This window comes from Rhinopithecus roxellana, chromosome 7, assembly GCF_007565055.1.
Source record: "Rhinopithecus roxellana isolate Shanxi Qingling chromosome 7, ASM756505v1, whole genome shotgun sequence".
Lineage (NCBI taxonomy): Eukaryota > Metazoa > Chordata > Mammalia > Primates > Cercopithecidae > Rhinopithecus > Rhinopithecus roxellana.
Window position 1 is genome coordinate 49,833,861 of NC_044555.1, and position 22,789 is coordinate 49,856,649.

The following is a 22,789-nucleotide window of genomic DNA, read 5'->3' on the forward strand; positions in this document are numbered from 1 at the left end:
TATTTTTCAAGCATTCTCTCCACGCCACTCTCACCTTTGGCTGGTTTTACTTTATGACTTTTGCAAACCTTGCCCTGTTAAGTTAATCCTTTTGAGGTTATTGTTAGCTTTGGACTCCAGTCTGAATTGGCTGTATGAACATAGATAAGTTTCAACGTTAGCTTCCTTAATTTTAAAAGATTATGATTCTATTTACATAGCAGGATTGTTGTGAGATGCATGCAGTGCTATAGAAATCTGAGGTATCTATATTGTTATCATAGGACAACTTATTTGTAGAGATGCTATGACTAGTCTAGGAGTCACAAAAATGGCCAGTGAAGTACATTGCCTTTTAATTTGAATGTTCTGTTCTTTTTTGACCTTATTAATGTGTGTAAGTATTGCTACCTAATCTTTTAGGAATGGTCAAATGAAAAAAACTGTTATTTATTTTATTTTATTTTTCCCGAGATGGAGTCTCACTCTGTTGCCCAGGCTGGGGTGCAGTGGCATGATTTTGGCTCACTGCAACCTCTGCCTCCCGGGTTCAAGCAATTTTTCTGCCTCACTCTCCGAGTAGCTGGGATTACAGGCATGTGCCACCACGCCTGGCTAATTTTTGTATTTTTAGTAGAGACAGGGTTTCACCATATTGGCCAGGCTGGTCTCGAACTCCTGACGTCGTGATCTGCCCACTTTGGCCTCCCAAAGTGCTGGAATTACAGGCGTGAGCAACTGTGCCTGGCAAGAACTGTTATTTTTTAATATATACCTGCCTACTTCAGCTGTTTCATCTGGATTCTTAGTCCTTTGTTTATATAATACTGGTTGGTTGATGAAAGAAATTAGACACTCAGTATTTTGGAAACAGGTTAAGTAATAAGATTAATTTTCATTTGAAAGGTTTATACAATTTAAAAGAAAAGGATGCATTATATAAAATAATAGAGAAGCTAATGCTTTCCCCTTTTGTTTTCATTTTAGAGGTGGTAGTGATTTTAAATAAAAGTGAATGGGTAGGAAAAAAATTAATTATCTGGAAATATTATATAGATACCTTGAAGGCAACTAGTAGAATGTTATTTGCATAGCTAGAAATCATCTATTTATTTAATAAAATAGGCATGTTTTTATAGCCTTGGTATAATAAAACGGGTTATTTGGGCTTTTTATATATGTGAATTTATCATTGGTCTTACTTATTGAATTATTTCAGTTTCAGTAACTTTTCTCTTAATTTCTGCATACTTCCTATTTTTTTCTTTTTCATTTCCCATTAAAATGAGAAAATGAGCTGGCTTTATGAGATGAAATATAGGCCTACAATGAGTATAGGTAGTATTATAACATACCTGTATATTCACTACCCAGCCTAAGAAGTTAAACATTGGACATATAGTTGCATTTCCCCTTTGTGCTCCTCTCAAGTCTCTCCTCTCCTCTTTCTCCCCTCAGTCTATTGAATTTGGAGTTTATCATGTCTGTGCACATTTTTGTATTTTTACTATTTTATTTTTTCACAACTATATATGTATGCATACAAAAACAATGTATAACATTGTTTTATGTTTTTAAACCTTTGTATCCTTTTTTTGGACATAACATCAACATTTTATTTTATTTTTTATTCATAAACATTGTTTTATTTTGTCTTGCATATTTTAAAATGTATTAGATGGTGTCAAACTATCACTTTGTAATTTGCGTTTTTCTTAGAACATTGTTTTCTTAGAACAATGTTTCTTAGAACATTTTTCTTAGAACATTGTTTTCTTAGAACATGCATTTATGTATCAACATATATTGATACATAAAAATACTTCTAGTTCATTTGTTTTTAAAATTATTTTTATGGCACATTATAATTATTCATATTTATGGGGGAAAATTTGATGTTTTGATACATCTACATGTTGTACAAAGATCAAATCAGGGTATTTAGTATATCTATCACCTTATATATTTATCAGTGCTTTGTGATGAGAACATTCAGAAGCCTCTCATCTAGCTATTTTGTAATGTATAATACCTTAATGTTAACCATCCTCAACCTACTGTGCAATAAAAACACCAGAACTTATTCTTTCTATCTAAATGTGACCTTGTACCCATTTACCAACCTCCTTCCATCCTTCCCTCCCCGTCCTTCCCTCTGGTAACCACTGTTCTACTCTATGACATCAATCTTTTTTTTTTTTTTTTTTGAAATTCCACATGAGCAAGATCATGTGGTATTTGTTTTTTTGTATTTGGCTTATTTCACTTAACATGATGTCTTCCAGGTCCATCCACGTTGTGACAGATGGCAGAATTTTATTCTTTTTTATGGCTGAATAATATTCCATGTATATATATACACCACATTTTGTTTATCCATTTATCCATTGTTGGACATGGATTGATTCCATATTTTGGCTATTGTAAATACTGCTGCAATAAACATGGAAGTGCAGATAATCTCTTCACCATAACAATTTCCCAGTAGTGGGATTGCTGGATCATATGGTAGTTCAATTTTCAATTTTTTGAGGACTCACCATACTGTTACCCCTAGTGGCCATACTAATTTACAATCCCACCAACTGTGTATAAGCGTTCCCTTTTCTCCATATTGTCACCACCGCTCTTTTCTTTTGTTATTTTGATAGTAACCATTCTAACTGGAGTGAGTTGGTATCTCCTTGTGGTTTTCATTTGCATTTTCCTGGTGATCAGTGGTATGGATTGGATCTGTGTCCTAGCCAAATCTCATGTTGAAATGTAATCCCCAGTGTTTGAGGTGGAGCCCAGTGGGAAGGGTTTGGAACATGGGGGCATATCCTTCATGAATGGCTTTGCATTATCCCCTTGGTGATAAGTGAGTTCACATGGGTTGTTTAAAAGTGTGTGGCACCTCCCATTCTCTCTCTCTTGCTCCCACATCACCTTCCACCATGAACAAAAGCTCCTTGAGGCTTCACTGGAAGCTGAGCAGATGCTGACACCATGCTTGTACAGCCTGCAGAACTGTGTGTCAATTAAACCTCTTTTCTTTATCAATTACCCAGTCTCAGTTATTTCTTAGTTTTCTTTCCTTTTTTTTTTTTTTTAACGGACACAGGGTCTTGTTCTTTCACCTAGGCTGGAGTGCAGTGGCCCAGTCACAGCTCACTACAGCCTTGACCTCCTGGGCTTACGTGATCCTCCCACCTCAGCCCCCAGGTAGCTGGGAATACAGGTGTATGCCACTACACCTGGCTAACTTTTGTATTTTTTGTAGAGACTGAGTTTTGTCATGTTGCCCAGGCTTGTCTCAAACTCCAGCGCTCAAGCATTCTGCCTGCTTTGGCATTCCAAAGTGGTAGGATTACAGGTGTGAGCCACTCTCCCTGGCCAGGTATTTCTTTATAACAATACAAGAGCAGCCTAACACAATTAGTGATGTTGAGTGTTTTTTCATGTGCTTATTGGGTATTTGTATGTCTTCTTTTGAGAAATGTCTATTAAGGTCTTTTGGTCATTTTTTAGTTGGGTTATTTTGCGTTAAGTTCTTTATATATTCTGGATATTAACCCCTTGATAAATGTATAGTTTGTAAATATTTTCTCCCATTCTGTAGATTGTCTCTTTACTTTGTTAATTGTTTCCTTTGCTGTGCAAAAGCTTTTCAGTTTTATGTAATCCCATTTGTCTACTTTTGATTTGTTGTCTGTGCTTTTGAGGTCCATTCAAAACTTCCTTGCTAAGCCCAGTGCTGTAAAGCATTTCCTCTATGTTTTCTTCTAGTAGTTTCATAGTTTCAGATTTTATATTTAAGCATTGAATCCATTTTGAGTAGATTTTTGTATGTGGTGAGAGGTAGGGGTCTGGTCTCATTCTTCTGCATGTGGCTGTTCAATTTTCTCAGCACCACTTATTGAAGAGAGCAGTGGTATTTGATATGGTTTGAATGTTTGTCCTTTCCAAATCTCATGTTGAAATGTGATTCCCATTGTTGGAGGTGGGACTTGTGAGAGGCAATTGGATCATGGGGGAAAATCCTTCATGACTGGTTTGGTTGGCACCATCTCCTTGGTGATAAGCAAGATATTGTGTGCTTTTTTTTTTTCCCCCCGTCTCTTACAGGAAGGAGAAATCTGGTTGTTTAAAAGATTCTGGGACCTCCCCCTGGTCTCTCTTGCTCATTCTCTTGCCATATGACATGCTGGCATACCTTCGCCTTCTGCCATAATTGTAAGCTTCCTGAGGCCCTCACAAGAAGCAAATGCCAGCATCATGCTTCTGTATAGCCTGTACAACCATGAGCCCAAATAAATTTTCTTTTCTTTATAAATTGCCCAGTCTCAGGTATTTCCTTATAGTGATGCAAAAATGGACTAACAGTGTTCTTAGCAACTTTTTTTGAAAATCAGATGGCTGTAGGTGCATGCATTTATTTTTGGGCTCTATTCTGTTCCATTGTGTATGTGCCTGTTTTTATACCAGTACTATGCTGCTTTGATTACTATAGCCTTGCAACATATTTTCAAGTCAAGTAGTGCGATGCCTCCAGCCTTGTTCTTTTTGCTTCAGATTGCTTTGGCTATTTGGGGACTTTTGTCATTCCATATGAATTTTAGGATAGTTTTTTCCTATGTTTTCCTATGTGAAGACTGTCATTGATATTTTTATAGGGATTGCATTAAATCTGTAGATTGCTTTGGGTAGTATGGCCATTTTAACAATATTAATTCTTCCAATCCATGAACGTGGGATAGCTTTTCATTTGTTTGTGTCGTCTTCAATTTCTTTCATCGATGTTTTTTAGTGGTTTTTTTTTTTTTTGGAGACAGAGTCTCACTGTGTCACCCAGGCTGGAATGCAATGGCATGATCTCAGCTCACTGCAATCTCTGCCTCCAGGGTTCAAGTGATTCTCCTGCCTCAGCCTCCCAAATAGCTAGGATTACAGGCATGCACCATCACGCCCAGCTAATTTTGTATTTTTAGTAGAGACGGGGTTTCTCCATGTTGGCCAGGCTGGTCTCGAACTCCTGACCTCAGGTGATCTGCTCACCTCAGCCTCCCAAGATGCTGGGATTACAGGCGTGAGCCACTGCACCCAGCCAGTGTTTTATAGCTTTTAGTGTAGAGATATTTTGCCTCCTTGGTTAAGTTTATTCCTAAGTATCTTTTTTTTTTATAGCAATTAAAAACGGATTTTTTTTTTCAGGTGGTTTGCTATTAGCATATAAAAACACTGCTGATTTTAATAAGTTAATTTTGTATCTGTGACTTTACCAAATTTATTTTTTTATTTGATTATTATTTTCTTTTCTTTTCTTTTCTTTTTTTTTTTTTTGAGACAGAGTCTCGCTGTGTCGCCCAGGCTGGAGTGCAGTGGCGTGATCTCGGCTCACTGCAAGCTCTGCCTCCCAGGTTCACACCATTCTCCTGCCTCAGCCTCCTGAGTAGCTGGGACTACAGGCGCCCGCCACCATGCCCGACTGATTTTTTGTATTTTTAGTAGAGATGGGGTTTCACCGTGTCCTAGGATGGTCTCCATCTCCTGACCTCGTGATCCGCCCACCTCAGCCTCCCAAAGTACTGGAATTAACAGGTGTGAGCCACTGCGCCCGGCCCCAAATTTATTTTTTAGTTCTGTTTTTCAGTAGATTTTTTTAGAGTTTTCTGTATATAAGATCATGCCACCTGCAAACAGGGACAATTTGACTTTCTTCTGAAACTTTTTTTTCTAAACTGTGTTTATGGGATTTATCCTTGTTGCTACTTGTAGCTCTCCTTCAAGCTTTCTCATTCTCAGTGCTATAGACATTTGGGGCCAGATAATTCTTTGTTGTGAGGGGCTTTCTTGTGCATTACAGGATGATTGGCAGTATCCATGGCCTCTATGCACTAGATGCCGGTAGTACTCCCTTACTGCACTCTGAGTTGTGACAACCAAAAGTGTCTCCAGACATTTTGAAATGTCCTGTTGGTGGTGACATCACCCCTTTTCTCAGTGGGAATCACAACTCTAGTTCATTCATTTTAACTTCTATATCATGTTTCATTATAAATATACCACAACCAGTTTTTTCATTTCCGTGTTGGTGGACATCTGGATTATTTCCAAAGTTTTATCTATTAGCAACATTGTTGCAATGAGCATTTTTGTTCTTGTTTCCTTGTGCACATGTGTGAGACTCTATCTAGGGTACTACGCTTAGGAGAGAAAATGTTGAGTTTTAGTATATGCATATTTTCAACTGTACCAGCTATCACGAGGCAGTTTCCATAATTGTACTAATTTATACTCTAACCAGTGGAACAAGAGAGATCCCATTTCTCCATATCCTCACCAACACTTGGTATTGTCAGATTTTGAGATTTTTATCTACCTGATGGAGGTGCATTATATTCATTGTGGTGTTAATTTGAATTTCCTTGATTACCACAAGGATCACAAATTGTGCAGATAGAGTTGTATCCAAAAAAGAATTAAGGCTGGGCGTGGTGGCTCATGCCTGTAATCTCAGCACTTTGGGAGGCCGAGGTGGGTGGACCACTTGAGGTCAGGAGTTCAAGATCAGCTTGGCCAACATGGTGAAACCCCATCTCTAGTAAAAATACAAAAATTACCCGGGCCTGGTGGCATGTGCTTTTAGTCCCAGCTACTCAGGAGGCTGAGGCAGGAGAATCACTTGAACCTGGGATGTGGAGGTTGCAGTGAGCTGAGACTATGCCACTGCACTCCAGCCTGGGTGACAGAACAAGACTCTGTATCAAGAAACAAAAACAAAAACAACAGCAAAAAAAAAAAAAAAAAAAAAATTAAATCTTACTGCATGATTATTGAGAATACAGGAGCCTTTCCCAAATTATAAGTGCTGATTATTTTAGGGGAATTTTAGAATGATGTTTGTGCTTCTGTGACCAGCTTTAAGAAGTGGTTTTGAACAATCAGACTTCATATATGCCATGTTTTGTACTCAATTTCTGTAGTTTCTGTTTCCAAACCAGAGATGATCATCTAGTCATAATATTGTACTTCCTCTTAGAAAATGATATTACTAATGGTGATTACCATCTCTGCTTAGAGAATGGCTCAAAACATATTAATAACTTGAAGTTATTTCCCTCAGTGTTGTTGGATGCTTTTGTTCTCAGAGTCACTCATCACTAATAGCTGGATGCCAATTTTGTCTCTTTGATACTGTGGTTTCCCAGAAGCCTGCATTTTTTTTCCATACCATGAAACTGTTTATGATCTTACTCTGTTTTCCGAGTCATTTTGCTGAATGCAATGGGATGTTACAAAAGATATTCCTGGTTTTGTACCTATGTTTAAGACATTTAAAATGAAAAAGATGGACATAAAATATATAACAAAGTCAATTAGAGTTGTGTGTATATGTAATAAAGTAGTGAGAGTGAGATGGAATTCCTCTGAGGTTTCACGTGTAAAGTCCAATTTAAGTAGAGTTATGAAAAAACCAATGCAGGTGAATTACGAAAGCAGAAATAAATATGTATTCAGAGTTGATATGATTGATATGACTTAAGATGTAGTGGGAAAAGTGGCTTCATTAATATAATTTTTGTTTGTGCTCACACATTGTGGATTCCTCAATACTTACTTCCTGGGTGAATGATCCAGTGCCTTTCTGCCTGACTCATCTCTCTCAGTTTCTCAGTAAAAGCCTGAGAGTTAGTCCAGTGCTTTGGTCTGGGACATACCCCATGATAAAACTGTATTTCAATCTTACATTCCTAAACAGGTAAACTAGCCTTCACCTACCAAAGATATTGTATTCTAAAAGTTTGTTGCCAATTCTGTTTGTTGGATTTGATGTTTTCCCATAAAACGATTTAGTCAACTCTGGTAATCTTGCTAGATCAGCCCTCACAAGCCCCATTTGACCCATAAGATACAGGAGCAAGTTTGAGTTCTGTGTTCTGGAGGTAGACAGTCAAAGCTATAAGAAGAATAAGGAAGAGTTTCCTTTTTTAGGCTCAGGACTATCCTTAGATAAAATTTTGATAGGATCTATTTGTTTTAGACATTCTTCTACTTCCATTTTTATACCCTTGTACTGCTTCCCACTGACCCTCTCCCAGGTCCCTAATACCTTCACGCTTGCCTTAAGTACTCCATCTTGGACTCACCACCTGAACTCATCCTATTTGTCCTTTGCTCCCAAACCTGCTTTTCCTGTCCTATCTGGGTTTTTGTTCTCCTGTAGTAACTGCCCTTATGTAAGTATTAAGAGGGATAATTCCAACTATCATCCGCCTGATTATCAAAAAAGAGTTTATATTTTAAAAAGAAGATACAATGGATATTAAGACAACTGACCTTCAAAAAGTCACTTCATGGGGGAAAAGAGATATGGAAGGAGCTATTCTAGATTAAATGAGGCAAAAGAGACATAAAAGCAAATGCAGTGTGTGAACCTTGTGAGCTTGTGAGGGTCCTGAATAGTAAAATTGGACTTCTTCCGACTTGAAAACTTATACACAAAAGGCACTATCAAGAGAATGGAGGATTTGGGTACAAGCGGTTGAAAGATGGTTTGGATGCTCTGGTCAGATTCTGCCGTCCCAGTGAGGCTGGAAAATAGGGTTTGGAGGCAGGAACATAAGGCTGATTCACACTTCAGCTATGACAGGAAATATCCTCCCATAGAGCATAGGCCAAGTAAATGACTTTGTAACTTTACTTCATCCTCTCCTTTCACATAGAGTGTACTCCAAGTAGGGGGTATTTAAACTCACAAAAACTCTTTAAGAGGGCCTTTTGAGCCCCTGTGCTCAGGCCTGCTCCCATACTGTGGAGTGTACTTTCATTTTCAATAAATCCCTTCATTCCTTCCTTGCTTCGTTTGTGCGTTTTGTCCAATTCTTTGTTTAAGACGCCAAGAACCTGGACACCCTCCATCGTTAACACCAGCCCTTCCTGTGGCTGACCCTGAGGTGTTACAAGTTTCTTCACAACCCTGCTTCCTCTCTCTTCTCCCTCATTTTCAGACCCCTCTTCAGCATCTTCCCTGGGAATTGCTGTGAGTTTAGGTCGGCTCGTTTTGAGCAGGAGCAGCAGCTGAACAGTAGGCCTGCTGGAGGAAGTGGGGCTGCAGATCGGAGACACAGCATTTTTGTTAACCAAACTTCTTGAAGCCCTGTCTACAGTGTCAGCTAAAGTGGAAGAGCTTGCCATCAAATGTCCAGAAAATGCACATTTCCTTAAAGCATGATGGGACCTCTTGGAAGAACGCTGTGATTCTTGGAAACCTGACAATTGATTTGTCATACTTAACTGTTTGATAGTGACTGTGTAATAATTTATACTTCCTCATATATGATCATTTCACATGTGCCACATATATAGGATAATATCTAGCAGTTCTCTATATCTTCAGAATGAAATTTTTCTTGATTTTCTTGACCTTTGTAAAAGCAGAATACTGATTCTATTTTTGATGTTGATCAGTACTTGTGTATTCTTACACTTTCTGCCCTTCAAACTTTCATAGAATCCTTTACAGAATTTAATTTTATCAGTGGATGGTTAATATTAATTGTGCCACAGTGCTACCAGTAGCAAACTAAGGGAACCATTATTTGTTGTGCAGTAACATGCCGAGCATGGCAGAGTTAGAAGTTGAGCTTCATCTTATGGACCGAGGGAGGTAACTTTAAGGTTGCCAATGGTAGTTCCAGCTCCATTAGGCTAAGTTCTCTAGAGCAAATGATTGTCTTACTTCGATATCCCCAGCACCTAAAACAGTGTCACACAGCATTCACTAAATGTTTATTGAAAAGAAGAGTTGACTAACATAAAAAAAGCTATTTTTTCTTCCTGTATTTAGTAGGAAGACTATAGTTGTTTCTCTAAAAAAAAGAAAATGTTATCTTTTTCACAGAGATTTTAACTTTGATGATAGCTTTTAAAAATGTGATAAATGCTTTTATCCTCCTATGATTATTTTTAAAAGTCTTTTTTTTTTTTTTTTTTTGAGACAGGGTCTCATTCCGTCTCCCAGGCTGGAGTGCAGTGGTGCTATCTTGGCTCACTGCAATCTCCACCTCCTGGGTTCAAATGATTCTCCTGCCTCAGCCTCCCCAGTAGCTGGGATTACAGGCATGTGCCACCATACCCGGCTAATTTTTTGTATTTTTAGTAGAGACATGGTTTCACCATGTTGACCAGGCTGGTCTCGAACTCCTGACCTCAAGTGATCCACCCACCTCGGGCTCCCAAAGTGCTGGGATTACAGGCATGAGCCACTGCATCCAGCGCAGGAAGTCTTTATTTCAGAAAATGAAAGACTGTCTAGAAAGAATGAATTTTCTTCCATTTATTTCTATGGTTACTGCTTTTACACTTAATATTTTTTGTTTTTGGTATTTTTATATGTTTGATTGCTGTCTTTAAAGTGCCTTATCAGATTTATGGCTCTGTACTATGACTTTTGGAGCTTTACAAGTTATTTACGCAATTCTAACTAAGTTACTTTGCTTCCAATATGTCAAATTTAAATAACATGATTGTTTTTATATTATTTGACCCTAGTGACAATGTTCTATTTTGTTTGTTCTGTATCTTATGTCGCTTTTTGGTAGTTTGTATTATGTGTCAATGATCAAGCCATCTAATTCTGTACCATATATGACTTCTGGATATCTTTGATATGACATCTTAATTCTTTGTAGATATGGTGATGCGTACAGAATGATATTCTGAAGCTCCACAATGGTGCAATGAAAGGCTGCAGATGGATGGGTAAAGAATAGTTTTGTTTAGCATATTAGGTCTGGTTCTGAACTTTTTTTTTTTTATACTTTAAGTTCTGGGGTACATGTACAGAACATGCAGTTTTGTTACATAGGTATACATGTGCCATGGTGGTTTGCTGCACCCATCAACCCATCACCTACATTAGGTATTTCTCCCAATGTTATCCCTCGCCTAACCCCCACCCCCTGACAGTCCCCAGTGTATGATGCTTCCCTCCCTATGTCCATGTGTTCTCATTGTTCAAATCCCACTTATGAGTGAGAACATGCAGTGTTTGGTTTTCTGTTCATGTGATAGTTTGCTGAGAATGATGGTTTCCAGCTTCATCCATGTCCCTGCAAAGGACATGAACTCATCCTTTTTTATGGCTACATAGTATTCCATGGTGTATATGTACCACATTTTCTTTATCCAGTCTGTTATTGATGGACATTTGGGTTGGTTCCAAGTCTTTGCTATTGTGAACAGTGCCACAATAAACATACATGTGCATGTGTCTTTATAGTAGTAGAATGATTTATAATTCTTTGGGTATATATCCAGTAATGGAATTGCTTCTAGTTCTAGATCCTTGAGGAATCACCACACTGTCTTCCACAAAGGTTGAACTAATTTACACTCCAACCAACAGTGTAAAAGCACTGGACTTTTTTTTTTTTTAAGTTAAAGATCGCACATAGGGTGTGATATCTGTACCAAAGATATGCTTATTTCAGTATTAGGAAAAATATTTTTCTTACATGTCCTGAAAATTGCAATTTTAAAAATGTACAAAATAAATTTTTATTAAAAGCAAATTTTATTTCCAAAAAAAAAAAAAGAATGAAAGACAACCAACCGGATAGAATAAACTATTTGAAAATCTTATATCTGATGAGGGATTAATATCCAAGAATATAAAGAACTCTTACAACTCAAGAAGAGCAACAAAACAACCTTATTAAAAATTGGGTAGAGTGCCTGAATAGACGTTTCTTCAAAGATATACAAATACCCAGTAAGCACATGAAAAGATGCTTGACATCATTAGTAATCAGAGAAATGTGAATCAAAACCATAATGAGATACTGCTTCACACCTGCTAGGATGGGTAGAATAAAAAAGATAATAGGTATTGGAGGTGGAACAATTGGGGCCCTCATATACTGCTGATGGGAGAATAAATGGTACAGTCGCTTTGGAAAACAGTCTGGCAGATCCTCAAACAGTTAAACATAGAGTTATATGACCCAGCAAGTCTACTCTTAGGTATTACCAAAGAGAAATGAAAACACAAAAGTTTGTACATGAATGTTTATAGCAGCATTATTCATAATAGCCAAAAGACAGAAACAACCCAAATGTTCATCAACTGACAAATAGATAAAATATGGTATATCTATGCAGTGGAATATTATTCAGCCATAAAAAGGAATGATGTAGTGATATGTACTGTAACATGGATGAACACTGAAAACATGCTACATGAAAGAAGTCAGTCATGAAAGACCACATATTACATGATTCCATTCATGTGAAATGTCCAGAAGAGGAAAATCTATACAAACAAAGTAGAATAGTGGTTGCCTAGGACAGAAGGCTTAGGAGGTGATGACTGATAGCCAAGGGGTATGTGTTATTGTTGTTATTGTTGTTTTTAGGTGAAAAACATGTTCTGAAATTGCCTGTGGTGATGGTTGCACATGTCTGTGAATATACTAACAACTATTGAATTCTACACTTTAAATGTGTGAATTATGTAATATATGAACTACATCTCAAGAATGTTTTAAAACTGATGTTGGGAAAACAGGACATCCACATGTAAAACAATATATGTTAGATCCTTACCATACACCATGTACAACAATTAACTCAAAATGGATTAAAGACCTAAATATGAGAGTCAAAACTACAAAACCTCTTAGAAGAAAACATAGCAGTAAATGTTCAGAACTTTGAATGTGGCAATGGTTTCTTAGATATGACACAAAAAACACAAAAGAAGAAAGATAAATTGGGCTTCACAAATTAAAAGCTTTTGTGATTCAATGGACACCATCAAGAAAGTGAAAAGAATGGAATACTGATACATTTTACACATCAATGTACTTTGAAAACGTTATGCTAAGTGAAAGCATCCAGACACACAAGGGCACATATTGAATGAATCCATTTATTTGAAGTGACCGTATAGGCAAATCCATAGAGATAGGAAATAAATTAGTGTTTGCCAGGGGCTGTGAGTAGAGAGGAATGGGGAGTGTTGCTAATGGGCATGGGATTTCTTTTTGGAGTAATGAAAATGTTCTGCAACTACATAGTCATTAGGGTTGCATATCCTTGTGAATGTACTAAAAAGTATGAACTGGATGTCTTAAAAGGCTGAATTTTTTTTTGTTTCTTCTTAAAAAAAAACAGGATAGATGTGCAGAATGTGCAGGTTTGTTACATAGGTTTATGTGTGCTACGGTGGTTTGCTGCATCTATTGACCCGTCCTTTAAGTTTCCTCCCCTCAACCCCCACCCCCCAACAGGCCCAGTGTGTGATATTCCCCTCCCTGTGTCCATCCATGCGTTCTCATTGTTCGACTCCCACTTATGAGCAAGAACATGCGGCATTTGGTTTTCTGTTCCTGTGTTAGTCTGCTGAGGATGATGGTTTCCAGCTTCATTCATATCTCTGCAAAGGACATGATCTCATTCCTTTTTATGGCTGCATAGTATTCCATGGTGTATATGTACCACATTTTCTTTATCCAGTCTATCATTGATAGCCATTTGGTTTGGTTCCAAGTCTTTTCTATTGTAAATAGTGCTGCAATAAACATACGTGTGAATGTGTCTTTATAGTAGAATGATTTATATTCCTCTGGGTATATACCCAGTAATGGGATTGCTGGGTCAAATGGTATTTCTGGTTCTAGATCCTCGAGGAATCACCATACTGTCTTCCATAATAGTTGAACTAATTCAGGTTCCCACCAACAGTGTAAAAGCATTCCTATTTCTCCACAGCCTCGCCAGCATCTATTGTTTCCTGACTTTTTAATAATTGCCACTCTGGTGTGAGATGGTATCTCATTGTGGCTTTGATTTGCATTTCTCTGATGATCTGTGATGTTGAGCTTTGTTTCATATGTTTGTTGGCTACATAAATGTCTTCTTTTGAGAAATGTCTATTCATATCCTTTGCCCACTTTTTGATGTTTTTTTTGTTGTTGTTGTTGTTTAAGTTCCTTGTAGATTCTGGATATTAGACCTTTGTCAGATGGGTAGATTGCAAAATTTTTTCTCCCATTCTGTAGGTTAAAAGGCTGAATTTTAGAGCATGTGAATTATATCCCAATTTAAAAAAGAATGCATATGTCTTAGTTCAGGCTTCTATAACATAATACCATAGACTGGGTGGTCTAATTGTTCAAAGCTCCATAGAAACTAGTTGGAGAAGTTACAAGAGTCCAAAATCATCTTGCTTTGTTAGTAGCAGCGGGCATGGTTCAGCATTTTCTGTTAAAGTTTCTCTGAGCTCACCAAAACTAAAATGATGTAGTAATACTTTTTATACCATTTGAAGTAAAAGGTACAAAAGGTTATACACTGAAAATTCTTTTTCCCACCCTTATTCCCTAACAACTCATTTCCCCTCACCAGAGGAACCACTGTTTCCATGGTATACATTAGATTGATTTATATGAAATTGCCAGTGTTTGACTATGATGATTTTATGTGGTTCAGCCTAATATCAGTGAAAAAACAGTCCTATCTTAATGGAATTTTTATTCTAGTGGGAAGTGTATTACTTAATTATTGCAGTGTAACAGATAACCCCAAAATTTAGTGGCTTAGAGCAACAAACATTTATTATCTGACATTTCCTATGACTCAGTAATTTGGGAGCAGCTTAGATGGGTGGTTCTGGCTCAGGATGTCTCACGAAGTTGTAGTCAATATGGTGTCTGGGGATGCAGTAGTTTAAAGGCTTAACTTGGGTCTGAAGGAGCAGTTTCCAAGGTGGTTCACTTACCTGGCTATTGGCAGGAGGCCTTAGGTCTTTGCTGGTTTTTGACATGAGGCCTCAGTTCCTTGCCATATGAACCTCTCCATAAGGCTGCTTGTATGTCTTCATGCATGGTAGGTGGCTTCCCCCAGATTTCATGATTCAGGAGAGAGGACAACAAGGAAAACACAATGCTTTTTTCTCCTCTTGCAATGTTTTTTATGACCTAGTTTTGGAAGCTACACCTTGTCACTTCTACCTTAGTCTATTCATTAGAAACAAGTCATTAGGCCGGGTGTGGTGGCTCACGCCTGTAATCTCAGCACTTTGGGAGGGTGAGGCAGGTGGATCACTTGAGGTCAGGCATTTGAGACCAGCCTGGTCAACATGGTGAAGCCTTATCTCTACTTAAATACAAAAAATTAGCTGGATGTGGTGGCATGCGCCTGTAATCCCAGCTACTGGGGAGGCTGATGCAGGAGAATCACTTCAATCCGGGAGGTGGAAGTTGCAGTGAGCTATCATGCCACAGCACTCCAGCCTGTGAGACAGAATGAGACCCTGTCTCAAAACAAAACAAAACAAGACAAAAAAAAACAAAACAACAACAACAAAAACCAAGAAACAAGTCATTAAGTTCAGGCACACTGAAGGGGAAAGGATTAAATTCCACCTCTTGAAGGAAGGAGTAGCAAAGAATTTGTGGGCATATTTTAAAACCACCACAGGAAGGCAGACAATAAGGAATAAACAGAATAAATCAGCAAATTATGGAGTATGTTAGCAGGTGGTAAGTTCTATGAAAGCAACAGAAAAAGCAGAGGTAAGAGGAATCAGAGTATATTTGTGTGGAAGGGATGTAGGTTGCAGTTTTAAATAGGATGGTCAGCATAGTCCTCATTAAGGTTAGATTCGAACAAAGACTTGCAGACAAAGAAGTTAGCCAAGCAGTTATCTGGAAGAAGAAAGTCCCAAAGCAAGAGAATAGCTAAAACGAAGGCCTTGAGTTAGGAGTCATCCTTGCATGAGTAACAGCCAGGAGGACAGTATGACTGGCACAGAGAAGGGTTTGGTGAGTGGTAGAAGAGGAGGCCAGGTAAATTCGAGGGGGACAGGCATGGGAAATCATGTGGGACGTTGCTGGCTGTTGTAAGGATTTGGGGCATTTTTGGTTAGTTCTTAATTTCTACTTACAAATGTTAAATGAGATTATGTATGGGAAACTTTAGTAATCAGGAAAGCACTCTATGAAAGCTAGTTACTTGTATTAAAGTATTGAAATTTTTATTTTTAGTTAGCATAGCCATAGAAACAACTGTCCTTTACTTCATCAAAGGTAATGAGAATTTTTTTTCTAAGCAAGAAGAATGCTTACCATATTTTATTACTAGCACATTTTAATTTTTTAAACACGACACTTGAGCATATATAAAATATAGCATATTTTTAATTGGGGAGGTGGGGGAAAAGTTAAGGAAAGATTATTTGCATGGCTGAAATTAATGAGTTTATTGTTTCTAACAGGAATGTAAAGAGGAAATCAAAATGGACCCAAGTATGGGTGTGAATTCTGTTACCATTTCTGTTGAGGGTATGACTTGCAATTCCTGTGTTTGGACCATTGAGCAACAGATTAGAAAAGTGAATGGTGTGCATCACATTAAGGTAAGTTACTCTTTGGAAACTGAAGTCAAATGCCATTGAAGAGAATTCTACTAGAAATTACTTCTAACACTGAGTTAGAAGCAGACACACTGACACATTTGGCAATAAAATCTATTGTTTTTCTTATCTTGAAGCTAAATAAGTTTTCTTTGACTCATTAATTCCTCTTATGAAGAAAAAAGATATATTTTCAATTTAAGAACATCTGAACATGGAATCTTGATATTGTGGTTGTATATTTACAGATTTATATTATATTCTAAATATATGAGTATTTATATACTGCTTATTACTCTGAATCTCATACTGAACTAAAATATATGTTCTCAGACAATGGGTTGGGGTTTTCTTTTTCTTTTATAACATGGTGATTATTTTGCAATTAAAAATTGAAGAGAAAATGTCTAGAGAATTACTAGTATACTTTGGTTTTTATTCTTAATTTTTTTTTTTTTTTTTTTGAGACAGAGTCTTGCTCTGTCGCCCAGGCTGGAGTGCAGTGGCCGGATCTCAGCTCACTGCAAGCTCCGCCTCCTGGGTTCAGGCCATTCTCCTGCCTCAGCCTCCTGAGTAGCTGGGACTACAGGTGCTCGCCACCTCGCCCGGCTAGTTTTTTTGTATTTTTTAGTAGAGACGGGGTTTCAATGTTAGCCAGGATGGTCTCGATCTCCTGACCTCATGGCTTGAGCCACCGCACCCGGCCTTTAATTTTTTTTTTTTTAGACAGGGTCTTGCTCTGTCACCCAGGCTGGAGTGCAGTAGCAAAATCACAGCTCACTGTAGCCTAGATTTCCCAGGCTCAAGCAATCCTCCCATCTCAGCCTCCCAAGTACCTAGGACCACAGGCGTGCACCACCATGCAGCTAATTTTATTTTTTTAAGGTGGAATTTTGCTCTTGTTGCCGAGGCTGGAGTGCAATGGCGCGATCTCAGCTCAGCACAACCTCCGCCTCCTGGGTTCAAGCAATTCTCCTGCCTCAGTCTTCCGAGTAGCTGGGATTACAGGCATGTGCTACCACGCCCAGCTAATTTTGTATTTTTAGTAGAGACAGGGTTTCTCCATGTTGGTCAGGCTGGTCTCGAACTCCCAACCTCAGGTCATTCGCCTGCCTCAGCCTCCCAAACTGCTGGGATTACAGCGTGAGCCACTGCACCCGGCTGCATGCCAGCTAATTTTTAAATTTATTTTTTGTAGCGATGGGGATCTCACTGTGTTGCCCAGGCTGATCTCAAACTCCTGGACTCAGGTGATCCTCCCACCTGGGCCTCCCAGAGTGTGGGGATTACAGGTGTAAGCCACCATGCCCAGCCAAAATTATTAGTACACCTTGTATGATATGCCTAAGAAAGACTCTATTATTGGTTTTTCTGTTTGTTTTTTTCAGACTCTTGGACTTTAAGTTGAAGACGCTATTATTGTTTAACATTCCTTGAGCATCAACAACATTCTAGATACACTGTGGTTAAAGTTGTAGTTCAGGTTATAAAAAAGCCTTCTGAATACTGCATGAAGTACGTGTGGTTATCATAAGAAACTTCATGCATATATGGCAGGGATTGGAAAATGATGATCTGCAGGTCAAACTCAGTTTGCCAACTGCTTTCATATGGCTCATAAGCTAAGAATGCCTTTTACATTTTTACATGGTTGAAAAAAAATTAAAAAAAAATTTAGGAACTTTTGAAAAGCATGTGAAATTCAAATTTTTGTGTCTATAAGTAAAATTTTAGTAATGTGAAGTTTTATTAGAACACAGCCACACTCATTCATTTACGTATTGTGTACAGCCCTTTTTTTCACTACAACAGAGTTGAATAGTTGTGACAGAGCCCATATGTGGTGTCCTCATTGGTAAGTGATATACTGCCAAATGATTTACCACAGTAGAAATACCATTTTGTCTTCCCACCAGCAATGTTTGTGTTTCACTTTGAAAGTGTTCCATTTTCTCCACATTCTCTCCAACAATTTGTATTGTCAGTCTTTTAAATTATAGACATTCTAATGGGTATGTAATATTATGTCACTAATTCTCATTTCCTTAATGGCTAATGATGTTGAGCATCTTTTCGTGTGCTTATTAGGCATTTGTATACCTTCTTTGGTGAAATGTATGTTAAACCCTTTGGCCAAATTTTTAGTTTGGTTTTTTTGTTTTCTTGTTACTGAATTTTGATTATATATTCTGAATATAAGTCTTCTGTCAGATATGTGTTCTATAAATACATTTTTCCAGTCTGTGGCTTGTCTTTTCAGTCTCTTAAAAAGTGTCTTTTGCAGAGCAGAAGTTTTTATTTTTGATGAATTCCAGTTTATCCAACATTTTTCCTTTTATGCCTTATGCTTTAGTATATCTAAGAAATCATGGCCTAACTCAAGGTCACAAAGATTTTTCTCCTATGTCTTTTTCTAAAGACTTTATGATTTTAGGTTTAACGTTTAGGTCTATGATCCATTTTGAATTAACTTGTATACATTGTTAGATACTGGTTGAAGTTAATTTTTTTTCGGATATGGATATCCATTTTTCCCAGCATCATTTGTTAAAAAGTCTGTTCTCTCTCCATTGAATTGCCTTTGAACCTTTTTTGAAAATCAATTGACCATATATTTATTGGTTTATTTCTTTCTGCGCTATTCTGTTCAATTGATCTGTATGTCTGTCCTTTGGCCAATACCACACAGTTTTGGTTATTGTAGCTTTATAATAAGTATTAAAATAAGTATTAAAATCAGATACTGTGATTCCTTAACTCTTTCTTCTTTTTCAAAATTGTTTTGGTTAGTCTAGGCCCTTTTCCTTTCCATATAAATTTTAGAATCTTATATGGATTCTAAATCTTATATAAATTTTAGAATCTTATATGGATTCTAAAGTTTATAAGTTTCTACAAAAATATCTGCTGGGATTTTCATTGAGATTGTGTTTATTCTACAGATCCATTTGGACAGAAGTAACATCTTAACAATATTGAGTTTTCCAATCCATGCACATAGTATATGTCTATTTATGTTGGTATTCTTTGATTTCTTTTATCAGCAATCTATAGTTTTCAGCATGCAGTTTCTGTACATATTTTGTTAGATTTATTTTTAAGTACTTTATGTTTTTGAATATTGTTATACATGGTACTGTTTTTAAATTTTAAATTTAAGTTTAATTTCAGTTGTTCATTATGAGGTTTTTGTATGTTGACTTTGTATCCTGGAACCTAGCTAAACTGACTTATCAAACCTATTAGCTTTTTTTGTAGATTTCTTGGGATTTTCTATGTAATTATGTCATCAAGGTATATAAATAGTTTTTTTGTTGTTGTTGTTTGTTTGTTTGTTTTAAGATAGAGTCTCACTCTGTGACCCAGGCTGAAGTACAGTGACACAATGTTGCCTCACTGCAACCTCCACCTCCTGGGTTCAAGTGATTCTCATGCCTCAGCCACCCAAGTAGCTGGGATTACAGGCACATGCCACCACACCGGGCTAATTTTTGTATTTTTAGTAGAGTTGGGGTTTCGCCGTGTTGGCCAGGGTGGTCTTGAACTCCTGGCCTTGAGTGATCCGTCCACCTCGGCCTCTTAAAGTGCTGTGATTGCAGGTGTGAGCCACCGCACCTGGCCACATAGTTTTATTTCTTCCTTTGTAGTCTGCATATCTTTTATTTTTTCCCTTGTATTATCAAACCTTCATTACAATTTTGATTAGGAGTGGTGAGAGTGAATGATGGTGGGGGGAAACATTCAGTCATTTACTGTTAGCATTGTGTTAGTTGTAGAGTTTTGTAGATGCTATTTGTCAGATTAATGAAGTTATTTCTATTACTAGTTTCCTGAGGGTTTTTTTAAACATCATGAATGGATGTTGAATTTTGTCAAGTGCTTTTTCTGCGTATAGAGATGATCATATGATTTTTCTCCTTTAGTCTGTTAAGATGGTGAATTACACTGATTGATTTTCAAATGTTGAACCAGCCATGCATTCCCAGGATAAGCCTCACTTGGTCAAAGAAGACTTACTTTTCATTAAAAATTTCAAACATACACAAAGGTAGAGAAACTATTAATAGTACAAGAATCTAGCCTATATCCATCACCTAGAAAAATCCTTGCTATTTATTTGCATGCCATTCTTACCAGTTGAAGTTAATAATGTGTTTTGCTGAAGGTCCTAAGAGTTGGTCCAGGCCTTCCTGCCTGTTGTATTCTGTTAAGGTAGATGTCTCTGACTAGTGGATTGGAACTTCGTAGTACATCTCCATACCAGTTGCCATTTCTAAGCCTTTTGGCCACCCCCTGCCACCACCCCTACCCGCCCCTTTCCCTTGTCACTCTTCGCAATTCTCAGCCCTATTTGTAGTATATATAATTTCAGTACTCTTTCCCATGCTTTATTTAGTTTGTTTTTGAACATATTTTTTTCCTATTTCTCTCCAACTTGTATCTCAGGATCCAAAGAATTAACAATATCTCATGCCAAAAGCTTGAGGATTCCTACTGTATTGACAATAACATACAGAAGCTTTTGCTTAAATATTATGGTTACTTTTTTTTTTTTTTTTTTTTTAAGACAGAATCTCACTCTGTCGCCCAGGCTGGAGTGCAGTGGCACCATCTCAGCTCACTGTAACCTCTGGCTCCTGGGTTCAAGCGATTCTTGTGCCTCAGCCTCCCAAATAGCTGGGACTACAGGTGCACGTCACCATTCCTGGGTAATTTTTTGTATTTTTAGTAGAAATGGGGTTTCACCATGTTGGCCAGGCTGGCCTGGAACTCCTGACCTCAGGTGATCCTCCCGCCTCGACCTCCCACAGTGTTGGGATTACAGGCATGAGCCACCACACCCAGCCTGAATTGCTTACTCTTAAACATGTTTATTTTTACTGCCAGGCCTTAATGAGTCAGTATTGGATGTGTCATTTTAGCTGAGTTGTATTCTCATTTGTGTAATATACTTATCATTTTAATCTTATTTTATCATTAAAACAACTTTATATTGGTGGTAATTCTATTTGCTGGAGGTTCTCTGTAATTTTGCTTTTATGCAATGTTCATTACAGTAATGGCGGGAAGTTAATGCCCCTTTGGAATTTGATCAGCTTGCATCAATACCAGAATGGTTTTCCTATGACTAGTTGAGATTCACGTGCAATACATTTTTTTGACATACTACCAGGAGCAGATGTTAACATTATAATGAAAACTTTGTCCAACTGGACATCAGATTTAGCACAAAATTCAAAATTAGGGACATGATGGATTCTTTCTAATTATCAGAAGCTCATTATATTTTTAAGGGCATGGATGATTACATTGGAACTAGAATATTTTGTGTCTCCAGATCAGATACTTGTGACAGCTCTACTTTTTAACTATTCTTGATCTAAACAATTTTTACCATTTATTTTTCAGAGATTTCAAAATGGTTTTGGCTCTTTAGTGAAATACAGAATTTATACTTTATCTCTGCAGTATTCTTATCTAAAATTCTGATTTCTCATAAGATCTTGAGTAGATTGGTTTCAGTTTGCCTTGTTTTTATTACCCAAAATTGGCTAATTAGCCCATCATTACTCTCTATGAAGTCTGATACATTTCCTTAATTCAAGAGTCCTATGAAGTGTGGTGTTAATATGTGGACAATTCTTCTCTTCCTAATCTGAAACTGTAGGTGATTTTTTCCATGTCTAAGTTTTATATTCATCTTGGCCAGAGAGTGAACTTTGGATCCATATTACTATTTGTGTGAGAGAAAATGCAGTATTTATCATTTCTTGACTCTACACTCTGATTAGCAAAGACTATGTTGATAGCTGTGACTAGAAAAGTTTTATTTGCATAGTACGTATTCCTTCTCCTAAGTTTTCTGTACTGTTGACATCCATGTGAATACTTAGATATGAACTTTCCATTTTCACATGCTCCAAAGGTAGAGTTTTTTTGTTTTGTTTTGTTTTTTGTTTTGTATTCACCATCTACCGTGGCATAACTCCAGTCTTAGAGGCTCCCACATTGCTTCTTCCCGGCAACATCCCCAAACAGGGATACAGTTGCCTTTAATGATCTTTGGGGAAAGAGCCAAGTTGGAAAAGCTGAGAGATGACAGGTAATTATTTTATGTATTTATCTTCAAAATATTCAAATTTATATAAAAATATTTTCCCCTAATCATATCTATGCAAAAGTTAAAGGCATATTTTGCAGTTTGTTGATTAGGAAAGAGAATAGCAAAAGTAGCTCTGCAACCTCAGTGCTAACGCTTTAAAAACGAGTTGCTTAATTTCAGTGAGTAATAAGTATGACACATGCATTTGATTTATCCTCAAATGAAACTAATTAAACCTCCTCCGCTTGATCTAAGATGGGGCTGGTGTTGAGGGCCAGAACAGAAGCTGAACCTTACTAATTATATAG

At 37.4% G+C, this 22,789-nt stretch overlaps 1 protein-coding gene and 1 pseudogene across 4 annotated transcripts in view; both read left to right on the forward strand.

Moving 5' to 3' along the window:
* LOC104673732 overlaps positions 1 to 9,241 on the forward strand; it is a 56,751-nt pseudogene extending 47,510 nt beyond the window's left edge.
* ATP7A (ATPase copper transporting alpha) overlaps positions 1 to 22,789 on the forward strand; it is a 175,711-nt gene that overhangs the window by 70,339 nt on the left and 82,583 nt on the right. For 3 of the 4 annotated variants that reach the window (XM_030934230.1, XM_030934229.1, XM_030934231.1), the window contains one exon: positions 16,241 to 16,381. In XM_030934230.1, the coding sequence (XP_030790090.1) occupies positions 16,262 to 16,381 (120 nt within the window). In that variant the 5' untranslated portion in view covers positions 16,241 to 16,261. Of the gene's footprint in view, positions 1 to 16,240; positions 16,382 to 18,169; positions 18,234 to 22,789 lie in introns of those variants that run through there. The other variant, XM_030934233.1, reaches the window with a different exon arrangement.